Source organism: Physeter macrocephalus, chromosome 9, assembly GCF_002837175.3.
Source record: "Physeter macrocephalus isolate SW-GA chromosome 9, ASM283717v5, whole genome shotgun sequence".
Lineage (NCBI taxonomy): Eukaryota > Metazoa > Chordata > Mammalia > Artiodactyla > Physeteridae > Physeter > Physeter macrocephalus.
The window spans coordinates 22,727,287-22,742,107 of NC_041222.1; the positions used below are offsets into that span (position 1 = coordinate 22,727,287).

At 42.3% G+C, this 14,821-nt stretch overlaps 1 protein-coding gene across 14 annotated transcripts in view; it reads left to right on the top strand.

Annotated features, from left to right (window-relative positions):
- Window positions 1–11,699, top strand: part of ALDOB (aldolase, fructose-bisphosphate B) — a 48,061-nt gene extending 36,362 nt beyond the window's left edge. For 13 of the 14 annotated variants that reach the window (XM_055087061.1, XM_055087056.1, XM_055087065.1 and 10 more), the window contains 8 exons: window positions 2,860–2,981; window positions 3,797–4,008; window positions 5,048–5,102; window positions 6,046–6,206; window positions 7,102–7,185; window positions 8,060–8,234; window positions 8,652–8,851; window positions 11,166–11,699. In XM_055087061.1, coding sequence (XP_054943036.1) covers window positions 2,870–2,981; window positions 3,797–4,008; window positions 5,048–5,102; window positions 6,046–6,206; window positions 7,102–7,185; window positions 8,060–8,234; window positions 8,652–8,851; window positions 11,166–11,261 — 1,095 coding nt within the window. In that variant the 5' untranslated portion in view covers window positions 2,860–2,869 and the 3' untranslated portion in view covers window positions 11,262–11,699. The remainder of the gene's footprint in view (window positions 1–2,859; window positions 2,982–3,796; window positions 4,009–5,047; window positions 5,103–6,045; window positions 6,207–7,101; window positions 7,186–8,059; window positions 8,235–8,651; window positions 8,852–11,165) is intronic. The other variant, XM_055087066.1, reaches the window with a different exon arrangement.
- Window positions 11,700–14,821: the final 3,122 nt, after the last annotated feature.

The following is a 14,821-nucleotide window of genomic DNA, read 5'->3' on the forward strand; positions in this document are numbered from 1 at the left end:
CGGCATGTGGGATCTTCCCGGACCAGGGCACGAACCCGTGTCCCCAGCATCAGCAGGCGGACTCTCAACCACTGCGCCACCAGGGAAGCCCTATTTTTTTACTTAATCATATAATGTGAACAACTTCCTGTCACACTTTTTAAAAAGTTGGCTTGAGACCTCAGTAAGCAGAGGCTTAGGGGCACAGAAATCATTCTTTATTATTGCCCACTTCCAGCTGGCCTCCTCTCTTCCAGTGGTGAACAGTGGCCTGTGACCCTGTTTTATGATTAACAGGAAAGCAACATTTGTGCTGATGTGGTAAAGAACTTTAATCCCTCTGTAGAAGTTTAACTTCTCATAAACAGTATTGGTTCAATTTGACCTTTTCTCTGTTTTTCTTTTCTGGTTGAGTCAGCACACTCAGACTGAAGAAAATAGCTTGGTAGTAAACAGAAATATGGAAGTCCCTTAGGCAATTACTTTTTTAAATTAAAAAAGAGAGAAATACTGATACCTGACATTTTCATAATGCATTATAAAGCATCTTCATGTTTATCATGCGATTCAACAAATATATTCTGAGCAACTACAATGAGCAGTGTGCTCACAGGTTACATGTGATCCATTCGGCAGTGAGACAACCAGAGCAGATATTATAGCCATTTAATCCATAGTAAACTAAGACTCAGAGAAGTTACCACCTTGCCCATGGTCCCAGTGAAGAGGAGGCAGAGCTGGTCCTTGAGCCCAGGTCTGTCTGATCTACTTTTATGTGAATGTGTCAGATATTTATGAATTGGTAATGTGACGTGGGGATAATGATCCACAGCCCAAGGATTTTGGGTACTCTGGGGTTGTCATCAGGACATTAGAGTCATCCAAAGGCCAATTCCTTTCACCAGTCTCACTCTTTACTTGAAAGAGGGAGTATTAGTACTGCCCTTTATCCCAAATTTGTGCCTTATTAGCTATTTGTCCTTGGACAAATAATTAAACTGTCTTATATTCTTTACTTATCTATTATGTGGCAGAGGGTGGGGGAAGGGGGACGTCTGACTACCTTTTGAGATTATTGTGAGGAATAAATTTTATAGTGCATGTAAAGCGATTAGCAGAGTGCTTGGCAATAAATGATCATTTGCTATTATTGGGCTATGTTTTCCTTTTGTTTCATTAAGGAAACATCATTATTTTTTTGGTAGTTGTCAATTCCTTTGTGCAAATATCTAAACTGAGAGAGAAAATTTGTACTTTGGCCTGAAGGTTACCAACCTCAGGTTGGCTTTTATCTGCCATGAAGATCTGGTAGTCAGGTCCAAAGCTAACAGCCCCTGACAACAATTTAGGAATTAATATATAAACAGAAGAGATACCATCTTCAGTTGGCTGGGATGTGAAGAACCTTGGAAAATCATCTTTTTTAGAAATCATTGCCCACTAGCCTGTCCTGGTGCCCCAATGACAGCATCATGGTTCCATTCCTTGGGGTTAAGTATTGAAGTGAGAGTAGCCACAGTAAGAGCACCATTAGTTATACCGTCTCAGGAATTAGTTCAGTAGACATTGACATCTCATGTCAAGGGACAGAGTTCTGAGAGCCTGCCTTGAAGGGATACGACAGAGTTCTGAGAGCCTGCCTTGAAGGAATACAGAAAATGTGAAGAAATCAGTTTGCCATGAGAAGGAGAACTGGGTGGGGGACTCTGCCTCATCCTAGCTGGGACCTTGGACAAGTCCGTTAATTTCTTGGAGTCTTAGTTTGTTCATTAATTAATGAAGATAATACCTGTCCTGGTTACCTCATTGTCGAATGGATCGAAAGAGAACTGAGGTGTCCCTTGGCTTCCAGAAAGTAGAAAGCAGACACAGGGCATCTACCCTGTGTATGAGTGTATGAGGGGAGAGGAGACTGGGGAAAGGAGGAGGCCACAGCGTTGGATAGGAGATTGCTCAAGATAATCTTTACTACCATTTTTCTTCTTTGACAATCCAACCTATGCAAAACCATTCTTTCTACATCCAAGATAAGAGTCCTCTGAGCTTGCATTTTCAAGACTAGCCCAAAGTGGCAGCCGAACAGGAGCAATGATCCCCTTCAGATGACCACTGCTAAGAGCTTGCTTGGGTAGGGGATCTTTGAGCCAGTCTCTCCTTGCTAAAGCAGTGAAGCTGCGAATTACTGGAGCAGGAATCAACATATGACGTCGGCATCCTTAGATCTAATGGGAATCTCCAGCCCAGAGATGCTTAGGGAAAATCCTCTGCATCTGCCCCAAACGGTCTCATAGGTGGTTGAATATAAGAAAAAGGAGACACACCCCACCCTCTATGTCTCACAGTTGAAGGGAGGTTAAATTCAAGGGCAAATAGTGGTTTCTCCTCTGAAGCTTGCTGCCTAGAGAATACTCTGGTGGGGACTACAGGCTAACAGAGCAAAGTGAGGAATGGCCACAGAGGCTGAAAGCCTCACTGTCCTGGCCTCAAGCCATCCAACCCCTGATGGTACCAGGAATCCATAGACTAAAGAGATAGTCAATTACTGCCATGCCCTCTATTTGTCAGATTTAAGTGGATACTCATTAGCTGGTTCGGTCTCAGGATCAGTGATTCCAAAAGTTTCCTGAAAGGCATTCTTTTCAGGATCACCATGAAATTTGTCATCCCACCTTCATCCATTATGGCTAATTGCAACTACTTAGGCTTAAGGGGGAAAAACCAAAACAGAACAGACCTCATTTGTTTAGCCAGTTGTGGAAATGGGCCAGAAATGTCAGAGGGGCCTATGGAGCTTTTCTGCACATCTACTGTCTTGGTCATGAGTCCATTTGAGCGACCCACAGTTCTGTTCACAACTAACTCTCCTGCACTCTTTTCCAGACCTGTCACCATGGCCTACCAATTTCCAGCCCTCACTTCAGAACAGAAGAAGGAGCTCTCAGAAATTGCCCAGTGCATTGTTGCCAGTGGGAAGGGGATCCTGGCTGCAGATGAGTCTGTAGGTGAGTTCAAGAAACATCACACAACAACCATGCTCTTGATTCTACACTTAGCAAACGCAACTTGATAATCATATTCTCTTTCCTCTCAGAGGAAGTAAAGGTTTTTATACCCAGGTGTGGGAGCGGAAGACTCAGTAAGCATAGACCTTTTGAGTCTTGTCATTCCAGAAGGCAGATTTCTGAAGACCAAGCAAACAGGCTCAAGCCCTCCATTTTAAGACCCCCTTGCCAGGGATCATTTGAATCCAAGCTGTAGCAAGGCCAGGAACTCAGTAAGCAGGATGAGACCTCTGCCGCTAATGAGAAGTCAGTGTAGAGTCAGCCAAGGAAGGGCAGTGAGAGCAGGGAAATGTCCACATCAGGAACAGGGCAGAGCTTGTGACTGAGAGCAGCTCAGGATGGCACAAGGGAGAGCTGCGGTAGGCCTGCATGGCCCACCGTAAAATTATAGAAGCCAGAGAAGTCAAGAGCCTGCCCTACCCCTCCTTCCACTCTCTGTATGTCCAGTCAGATCAGGGCTGGAGCAGAGAGGCCTGAGGGCCGTGCAGCCCCACTTGGACCCTGTGGTGGCTTCCACCCTGACCCTGACACGACCAGCCCATGTACTTCCTCATCAGCATCACTTCCTCATCAGCATCCTGACAGCAACAACAGTCTTTCCCTGGGGAGACAAAAAACAAGGCAGGAGCTCTGATGATCTGAATAAAAAAAGAGAGTGTTGCTGTCCGTCCTGGTGAGGGTCACTAGCTGGCCTGGAGGAGGGCGGCAGGGAAGCCCTGGCTTGCTCCTTATGCTGCCTTTACTCGCCCACATAGGCACCATGGGGAGCCGCCTGCAGAGGATCAAGGTGGAGAACACTGAAGAGAACCGCCGGCAGTTCCGCGAAATCCTCTTCACCGTGGATGATTCCATCAGCCAGAGCATCGGGGGTGTGATCCTTTTCCATGAGACCCTCTACCAGAAGGACAGCCAGGGAAAGCTGTTCAGAGACATCCTCAAGAAGAAAGGGATCGTGGTGGGAATCAAGGTGAATACATCTCGCTCCCACCTCACCACAGGCACACTCCCAACACAGTGGCTGGGTCAGGGCCAACACGAGGACCACTCTCATCATCTAATTGCTCTTCTCACTCCTTTCCATCATCACCTTCCCACTGAGAACCAGATCCTCTTCTAGACCTTTCCAGTACCCTCTTCCTTCAACCATTTTTCTACAAGGTACTTAATCTCTTTGTGTCTCAATTTTTTCATTTCTAAAATGGGAATAATAGTACCTTCCTCATCAGGTTCTTATAAGGATGAAATGAGTTTGTAAAACAGTTCCTGTCACACCCTTATTATTTAGTTCATGATAGCTGTTACTGTTAAAACACTTACTGTTCTACTGTAACTGGGTCTTCCAAAATTACGTGAACTTCTCAAGAGTGATCATTAGTATTTGTCAAGTGCTTACAACTCCAAGCACTCATTTACTCCTCCTCACAACCTCTGGAGGTAAACTCAGTTATTATCCCTATTTTAGAGATGAGGTTAGAAAACAGAATTACAAGTGGTTATAACTTGCCCACAGCAAGGCAAAATTGGAGCCAGTTCAGGCCCAGACTGTCTGCCTCTTGGGCTCATGACCTTAGCCTCTGTTATGCTGAGAGTAGAGGCTGCATCCTTATTCTTCTTATCTCCTGTAATAGCATAGGGCTTGGCCTGTGCAGTGCTCAATAAATGTCTCTTGAATAAATGAATGAATAATTTAAAGGAAGTGGCTCTTACATGGCACCTCTGCATCCCAGGTACTATGAGATTACTTCTTACTTTCCAAGCTCCAGCCCTGTGCTTTCTATACTTTCCCTCCTCTTAGGGTTGACAGTCTTAAATTGTTCTTTCCAGGTAACTTCCCTTCTGCTGTGGACTGAGTTGTGTCCCCTCAATGCCTAATATACAATACCTTCCTAATTCAACTTCTTGGTTTGTGAAAGATGAGAACTAATATGTAGGACCAGGGGCTCTGCTCGTGTTTTACTGGGATTCCTGACACCTGCTAATTACTTGTTAATTGTTTATATTCACAGTTAGACCAAGGAGGTGCTCCCCTTGCAGGAACAAACAAGGAAACCACCATTCAAGGTAAGGACATTGCCCACTGATATGAATCATGCCAGTATATGCCAGAAATGAAGGAAGCAAAGAAGTGATTGAGGGAAAACAAAATATGAATTATCACACTGGTTTTAGAGCCACACACCTGTTCTTCAGCCCCAGCTCCTCTATTTAGTAACTGTGTGCCCTCAGGCTAGTCACTTAAATGTTCTGAGTCTCAGTTAAAATGGGATAACAATATCTACTTTGCAGAATAGTTGTGGGGATTAAATTAGACAATGCACATAGAGTGCTTATCACAGTGTCTTGCACAGAGAAGATATTTTATACTTGGGAATATTATTTTAGAAAAATCTAGCAGCAGTAGAGAGGAAAGAGTCCAAGCTGTGGGATCAGACACACTTGTGTTTGAATGCTGCTTCCATCGCTTACTGCTTAGATAATTTTGCAAGGTACGTCACTGCCCAAGTAGACAAGTATAAACCATAGCATTGGATTAGCTAAGCAGAATTTGAATCCCAGCTCTGTCAAACTTGGTGAAGTTACTTTACCTCTCAGAGCCTCAGTTTCCAAATCTGTAAAATGAATATACAACTGTGAAGGTTGTGTAATATGACTATTAGGTCATAACAGTATAACAACTATTAGGTTTGTTATGATTATTAAATGAGATAAGGTGTGCAAAATGCCTAGAATCATGCCTTGGAGCAAAGTAAGTACTAAATAAATATTAGTTCCCTTTATTCTTCTTATCGAATATGTATTATATATCAAAACCATATTTATTAACCCAGGTCTTTTGGCTCAGTACTGGGATGTTTATTTCTTTGCTGGATGTAATGTTTCTTTGCCTGGATGTTTTGGGTCCTCAAGCTGTATGACTGAAAGCTAAGCCAAGGGTGAACCTCACTTGATCTGCAGCCTCAGGGGTCAGGGGTGCAAAGAAGCCTTTCTCTCTCGTGACTTGCAGGGCTTGATGGCCTTTCTGAACGCTGTGCTCAGTATAAGAAAGATGGTGCTGACTTTGGGAAGTGGCGTGCTGTGCTGAAGATTGACAACCAGTGTCCATCCCACCTTGCTATCCAGGAAAATGCCAACACCCTGGCCCGCTATGCCAGCATCTGTCAGCAGGTGCTTTTTCTTCCCCTTGGGCTAAAATACAGGAAGCGAAAGCTTTCTTCAAAGCCCGTCTTTCTAATTTTACTGTAACCACACATGATCCCCCTCCTTTTCTCTCACCAGTATATCCTGATGGCATTTTTCACTGCTTTTACTAGGTGTAGTAGGGTAAGATTTGGTTCCACAAGTCAACTATGAGTCCAAAAGGCAAATGCCATCAAGTGTATCCCCCTACCAAAGCACTGTAAGCTGAGTCTTAAAAGCATAGGCTCTTGAGGGCAGGGCATTTGCTTGTCTATGCTCCACCGTGTCCAAGGACATTATCCTCTTAAGTCCCCAACTCAAGGGTGACAGCTTTGGTCTGGTCCCAATTCAGATAATTTCTTGGAGGATGGTAGCTTGATGCTAAAGTTTCCAACATATGTTGAAGTGTCTCTGGGATCCAGGTTAAGTCTGATTTGCTTGTGCGGGTGCTATGCTGAGGTTTCCTGAGTTCTGGGTACCTGGAGCTTCCCAGTCAGAATTGTAAACTCTGCTTGAATTCCTTAGTTAACTCATACAAGAGGCATCTTTATTGGTGATTTAAGCTTGATGGCCCTAAAAGGGTGACAGCTAGGTTCTGATTTAGCTAGATTAGTCTCTAGAATAAGATATAGAAATTAAGAAAATAAATTGAATTTATCTTACCCCATTTCCGGGAAAACTTTTTTTCCCTCACTGTTCTTTTTTGGCTAAGCCACGAATGCTTACTAGACATCCCATTAAATTTCATTGCCTTTAAGTCACCTATGTGGTATATCTCCAAAAGAGCTTCAACCTTGTACCAATTACAACTGTTAAATATCTTCTTAAAGAAAGGATCCTAGTGAACAGAGCTTCATTCTGTCCACTCCTTTTTCCTTTTTAGAATGGGCTAGTACCCATTGTTGAACCAGAGGTAATTGCTGATGGAGACCATGACATGGAACACTGCCAGTATGTTACTGAGAAGGTAAGTCTTAAATATAAAGGTTCCAATGCCAGTTGAAAAATCTGTTTTAAACAACAGTTGTTACTTAACATATATCAGCTGTTACATGTGAGGTATTCTACAGTTAGAATCACTGTGTAGCATTGAGAAGGTAAAGAGGTATTATCAAACCTTGTACTTTTTTGGGCACATGGTACACTCCTTATGAAAAAGCACAGGATCTGCATTACCAAGATTAGGGTTTGAGCATCCATGTTCCCAGCTCTGGGACCTGAGGCAAGTCATATTATCTTTTTGGACCTCAGTTCCATTATGTTTAAACTAAGAAACTTTAAAATAAGCTGAGGCTCCCATGAGACAATATAATTAGAAAGTAATTTTTTCACATGTGACTTTCTAAATTAGCCACAATATATCTGTAAGAAAGTAAGAGTGTCCTCAGTTTCTCTACTTGCAAAATGAGGTGGACTGAAATGAGATCTGAAAGCACTTCTGTCTCTAAAATGTATATTTTTATGATCACTCAGCTTCTGTGGGGATGGAGAATGGAGGCCAGTTTACATGCCCCTAACTAACTAAATTAAGGCAGGTTTGACTGACCAAAGGCAGTAATGGGAAGGAAGGAATGAAGGGCCTCTAGGAAGCAGAGCCATGCTGGTAGTCCATGCGGTGAGCAGTTAGGGGAGGGGCAGCAGGGACAGGCCAACTTGGCTGTGCTCAGTGGCTATGGTTTGCAGACATTACCCTGACTGAGCCTAGGGGCTGGTTGGGAAGCTTTGGCCAAGTAACGTATGGGAATTCCTTCATCCTGCATCCCTGCGGTGTAGAAGTGTCAAGGTCAGGTAACTCTACGGCTGGCTCTAGGTTTCACCTCTTTGGGCCTCTTGTCCTTCAGGTCCTGGCTGCTGTCTACAAGGCCCTGAATGACCATCATGTTTACTTGGAGGGCACCTTGTTGAAGCCCAACATGGTGACTGCTGGACATGCCTCCACCAAGAAGTATACTCCAGAGCAGGTGGCAATGGCCACTGTCACAGCTCTCTATCGTACTGTTCCTGCAGCTGTTCCTGGTAAGGTTTTCTTTCTTCTCTAACTTGAGGTCTTAGTCCTTATTCTTTGAAGGAGTGCCATAAGCATTTGCATTTGTCCAGGAGTAGTCTGCTTCTAGCCATGAAACAGACCTCTGATATCTCACATGCAGCCAGCACTTCCCCCTTGAACTCCGTGATACCACCTATCCTGAGTCTGTCCAAATGCACACAATCCATTGATTTCCTCAACATTTCACTGCCCTCTTATTTACTAAAGCCCTTCTCTCCTTAGTCCAACTAGCTTCAGCAAAGGCAAACTAATTTCTCCAACCTAGTCCCATGCAAATCAATTGGAGAAAAGATTGAGACATTACATTTCTTTCAGGCTCCTTGCTTGCTTTTTCAAGCGGGGTACATACTGGGACTAGTGGAGTGGAATGGCTTCTCTCCTTCCAGGCATCTGCTTTTTGTCTGGTGGCATGAGTGAAGAGGATGCTACTCTCAACCTCAATGCTATCAACCTTTGCCCTCTACCAAAGCCCTGGAAACTAAGTTTCTCTTACGGACGGGCCCTGCAGGCCAGTGCATTGGCTGCCTGGGGTGGCAAGGCTACAAACAAGAAGGCAACCCAGGAGGCTTTTATGAAGCGGGCTCTGGTAAGATGCTACTACCTCTTATCTACTTGATCAAGTGGATATCTGGGGCCTGCTTGCATTGCTTTCTTCAGGCCACGAAGGTATCTCCGGAGAGTTGTCTACCATGCATTTTCAAATGTGGCATTAGAGCTCAGTAGGACGGTTAAGGCTGCAGAGAGTTTTGAATTATCTGCACTGGTAGCACAGTTGATGATGGTAGATTGAAGGACAGTTTCCACAGAGACACTTTAGAGGGAAGATGAGAGGGCCAAGGAATGAACCTGGGGCACGTTTTATTTTGGGAAGATGAAGAGGAGAAGCCACCAAGACAAGCAGCAATAATATATTAAGATGAACCAAGGATTCTAGGAACAAACAGAATGAAGTTTCAAGGGGTCAATAACAATACGCTACAAAGAGGTTAAAAATTAAGGCAGAGAAAAGGCTGATGCTGTCATTGAGGGGCATATCAGTGACCCTCAACAAAACAGGTCCAATAAAGGAAAGGTGCCCATTCAAGGCGCTTGTCAGGAAAAGACACAGAAAGGTTACCAGGAGCAGTGAGGACAAAAAAGGGTCTTATTTAGCTACTAACATTGCTTTTTGAATACCTACTAGGAGCCAAGCACTGGGGTGAACAAAGCAGACACGGCCACTGCCTTCAGGGAGCTTAGAGTTTAGCCAGATAGGAGAGATAGTCATGTTTAACTGTAAAGCAGAAGGAGCCAGAGGAGAGATTAAAGATTAGAAGAGGACAAGGACTTAGAGGAAACAGTACTGCATGAGACTAAATATTAAATATGGGTGGCAGAGTAGGTCTTAGAAAGGAGAGAGAGATAGGAAGGAAGAAACAGAATGGGTTTGGAATCAGGTCTGTAGAGGTGGAGAGATGCAATGGTTGATCACTGATTACAGGTGAGTGCATCTGTTGAGAATGATAAGGGTATGGAGATTTCAGTCTTTACAGTGGGGAACTTGGAATAGCTGTTGAAGTAGTTGCTAGGAAATTGACCAGAGGTTGTGGCCAAGCATCAAGCAAGATGCAGCTGAAATGAGAGTTTGTGGTACATTAACTTAGATCTTGAATGTTCCTAATAGCTCTCTTATGCATGTAACAAGATTCAGACCAACCTAAATGGGAAAGAGCAGGGTTGAAGAATCCAAGTTTAACAGGGAGATGAAACAGTACCAAAATTTGAGTGACAGCCTTATTCGGCTTGCTGATGACAGAGGAGACTGAGCAAGGAATCAGGTGTAGCCATAAGTTTGATGATGAGGCACTAAAAGAAAGGAAGGGTACAGAGAAGTTAAAAAAATCATCTCAGGGGCATAAGAGAGGTGTGAGATTTTACAGTAGTGCTTTATCTGTGATGTTGATGGATATGGCTGTGCTGGTGTGTGGCTGATGAGGGGGAAGGTAATATAACTAATAGGATGGAGGGATTATGAAAGTAAGGCTCAGAAGGGTCATCCACACAGAAGAAGGGATGCTGAGTTTATCATCTAGAGCTGCGGTTCTCAAGCTTGAGCATGCATCCGAATCACCTGAAGGGCGTGTTAAAACATAGGTGGCTGGACCCAGCGACAGAGTTTCTGATTCAGAAGCTCTGGGGTCAAGCTAGAGAATTTCCATTGCTAACAAGTGCTTAAGTCCATGAAACCTAACTTTGAAAATCACTGTAGATGTAGAAATAAGTCCTGGAGAGATCAGACAATAGCAACAGTGACTTGAAGACGGGATACTGCTAAGTGGCATTTGAGTATTATTACAGGTTTCATAATTCTTAACTCACCTTCAATTGGAATTTACACAGGGTATCAAATGATATTATGATAACTACATAAAAAATATATTCTTATGGACAAATATAGGTAGAAAATGGAAAATGTATTAAAAAATTTTTTTTGCTATAGTAAAGCTTTAGCTGCATCTGCTTGATGCTTGACCTTATGTCTGGTCAGTTTTCTAGCAGACTATTTCAACTATTCCAAGGTTCCCAAATTGGGACTGAAATTTTCATTTCCTTATCACTATATGAGTGAGAAGTTTCTTAACTTGAATCTCGAGTGCTGTTGTTGCAATATTGTTAGTACTAAAAAGAAACCTTCTCAGTAACACAAACCTCAGGCTTGCCTGAGAAATGCTCAGAAAACTGGGATTTAAAAAAGGAAGTAACATTATGGAAGGAAAGGAATGGTATCAGCAGCAATATTTAGCAAAATCACTGTACAGAGAAAACTCACATGAAGGTGAAGCTGGTTTCAAATGAGGAGCAAAGAGGGTCAAGTAGAGGGTTGCTCTAACTCGGTCTCCTCTATCACACTTGTTTTTTAGGCTAACTGCCAGGCAGCCAAAGGACAGTATGTTCACACGGGCTCTTCTGGTGCTGCTTCTACCCAGTCGCTCTTCACAGCCTGCTATACCTACTAGAATCTGAGGCCGACCAGCCAGGCTCTGGCGCTTCTAGGTGTCTTGGTAGGAGGGCAGAAAGGAAACAACAACCTTTCGACTGACCCTGGAAATTAGACAAAATTAGGTTGGAACTACTGGAAACACAATGCATGTTAAATTCTTAGACACAAGGAAAAAAATCAGTTATTGAAACCTAAGTCTGAATATCAAGGATCTGATGAAGTTTCACACAGTGATTTCCTTACAACACTTCCAGCTCCCCATGGCCCACAGTATCCATCTAAGAAAAGAATAAACTTTAAAACAGTATCAACTCTCCATCCAAATAACCAAATGAAACACCTCATAAGCTGAGTGCAGAGAATTGTGTCTTATTAAACAGTCCTAGCAGTGGTAGGTTATGAAGGAGACAGCTGCAACCAAAAAAGAAATAAAATGTTCTACAAACCTTCAGTTTGTATCAGGTTTTACTTTCTGCTCTTGCTTTCAAAGGGCTCAATATATTTCATTACCTTTGACTCCACAGACGCGACTGATATTAGTGGTCAGGATCCTCGACTCTGGCTACTCATTGGAATAACCAAAATTTAAAAACCCAGATACTCAGGCCACACTCCAGCCAAGTTTGAGAACTACCAAGCTAGATTTCAAGTGTGAGGGTATTTAGAAATGAAAGCTATTCATAATGTGAAGCAAGCTACAATGTCAAATGATTTCAAGCAACATATGGAGTGTAATAAAAGAATCACTGTGACTTTGATGCTTGGAGCATTCCTCTTCAGGTGGCCCAGGTTGGTGACATAGGACTGCATTTTCCTCTGCACATCCAAGCACACTACCTGGTTTTGCAGTAAGTAAGAAATATTCACATAATTGTACCTTATTGACTTCCAGTTTTCAGAATTAACCTATAGAAAAAGCATTAAAGACCACCATAGTTACAAGAGAGAATTTAAACATTATAACTTTGGACAATATAAAAGTAATTATTTTGGTGGAAAAGTAATTAAATGACAGGAGGTGGGAAATTCAGGGGGAGGAGAAGTGAAGGAAAGCAAAGGGAACACTAATTTACTTAGTGGGGAGTCAGGATACTACTTGAAATTGATGGATTAAGAAATAGTGCTTTGAAAAAAAAAACAGTGCTTGAAGTCTATTAAAGTAACAAGGGAAATGGATATAAATCATTAAAATATTCATCCCTATAATTAAAATATAGGAGAAGGCAGTAAATTCTTTGTCTTGAAGAGTAAAAAGATAAATGGTATTATTTAGAGTAAATAAATTAGGAAATAGAGGCATAAGCATATGATTTAGAATAATAAAGCAGAATTCGTTCAAAAGGACTTCTGAGGAAAAAGACCTGGAAATGTGGCACAGGGAAGATTTTTACATACATGCTTTTACAGTGTTTGAGTGTTTATTTCCATGTATCTGTATTACTTTTCTAAAAACAACTACTATATATTCATATAAGCAATTCAGACCTACCTTAGAGGTCATTTAACCCAAGGCTTTCATTTTACAGATGATAAAACCAAGCCTAGAAAAATTAAATTAAATTAATTGCTGATGGTCATATATTTAGGGGTTTAGGATAGAGTGGAGAGATTAGAATTCCAGTCTCTTTCTCCTGTAATGGCCAAGGAGGAAGGTAAGGGCAGGGCAACAGGCAGTGTTCAATACCTCTGCCACCAGTGCTATAGGTCTTTTACATTTCTTTTTGCATTCATCCACTCAGTCAGCAAGTAGTTGATGTGCTAAGCTGTCCTAAATGCTGGTAACACCTGGTGTGACAAAGCTTTTCTGCCAGAAAATTTTTATCTAGAGCTTATTCAGCATCGCTGACCCTAAGTTGTAAAGAAACCTCTCAGATGCTCATCTATGGGTTGGGTATGAATTTATAATCAAGGCTGAGCTATTTATGTCTTTTGGTCAAGGCTGAATTACATTTCACTCAGCATGAGGATTTATATAATGCATTTTCCCTGGCTATCATCTGATATATTTTCCTGACTAAAGCACTACAGTTGTCTTTGAAACCTCAACCCCAGTAATTTCCTTCACTCATGGTAATATGAAGACAAGTGTTACAGACTGCAGTTCCTATTAACTGTGTGATCACTGAGCGAATATATTAGTTGCGTCCTAGCTTTTGGTACACTGTCAGATTTATTCTAGTAGTTATTGAACACCTACTAAAAATAAAACCTGGTAGTAGGCACTGAAAGTAATTAAAAGAAGTTTCAGCTTTAGGGTAGCCATGGTATTTGCATACCAGACAATTAAGTTTGAGTAGCAAAGCCAGAAACACAAATGCCATTGACTGGGGGTTGGGAAGTGTAGAGGAGAGTCTGTCAGTATGGCTGGCTGCAGAAAGGGAGGAGGTGACGTTTAGGTTGGACATCACAGGGTGACAAAAGGGAAGGAACTCTTAGAAAAGGAACTACCTTTGTGTGAGAAAACACTTCGATAATTCATTTGGGAGAAGATGATACCTTGAAGGCATAAGGAGCAAAAGCCGAGGCCAAGAAAAAATTACTAAATGCTGGGAGGAATAAAAAAAGAGGAATTTGGTTTTGCTCTGAAAAGGAGGAGGGAGAGAAGGGAGGGAAGGGGCAGGAAAATGAGTGAGGAGAAAGGAAGAAATGAGAAAGGAGGGGAAAGAGAGAAGGCAGGGAGAAGCTAGGGCAATGTGGAATTGTGGGGAAGTGACTAAAAGACTTTTGAGAACGGGAGAAATATCAACCGTCTAAACATATTTGTCTTCTTGAGAGGGAGAGCTGAGTTTCACATATGAGTCCACATCGTCCTTTACAAAAACAAGATGCTGAGATGACTCATAATGATTCATAATGCGAATTGATTTAGCAGAAGCAGAAGCCAACTGTGACAATGAGAATATAAGCCTCTAAAACTCGCAGAAATCTTGGAGCAGGCTTTAGGCAAATCAGGAATGGGACTTCGAGACTATCTGGTCTAGCTGTCCTCGGGTAAAAGACTCCAGCTGACATCTACATTTCACTCACAGCAACAATGGAGGAAACTGGCATTCAGTGTGCTAGGGCAGTTGTTCAAGGTCACATAAACAGTAGGTGAGACTTAGGCTAGTGTGATTTGCAAAGTCCTCTGAGGAGGCAGTACTCTTGGTGGTGCAAAGCACAGGTTTTGGAGTCAGACAGTCTAGGATCAAACGCTGGCTCTGCTGCTTCCTAGCCATGTGAGCTTGGACACCTTATACAATCTTTCTGTGGTTCAGTTTCTTCAGCTCCAAAATAATAGTATCGCAAGTTATTGAGAGATTAAATGAATCAGTACATCTTAATTACATGTTCAAAATCCCTTGTCCACAATTCTGAAGTCCAAAAAGCTGTGAAAACCAAAAATTTTCTCAAAAGTTTGCAGCAAATTATTTGGTGGCAAACCCTGACTCAAGGCTGTCATCTTGATTCCACTTGATGGGAAGCAGAGATGTGTCTGATCTTAGATGCTGACTCAGATCCTATAGAGGGAGTTATACAATGTATAGCATAAACATATATTTGCTCTCTAAAATATAAAAGATACAGATTTCCAAA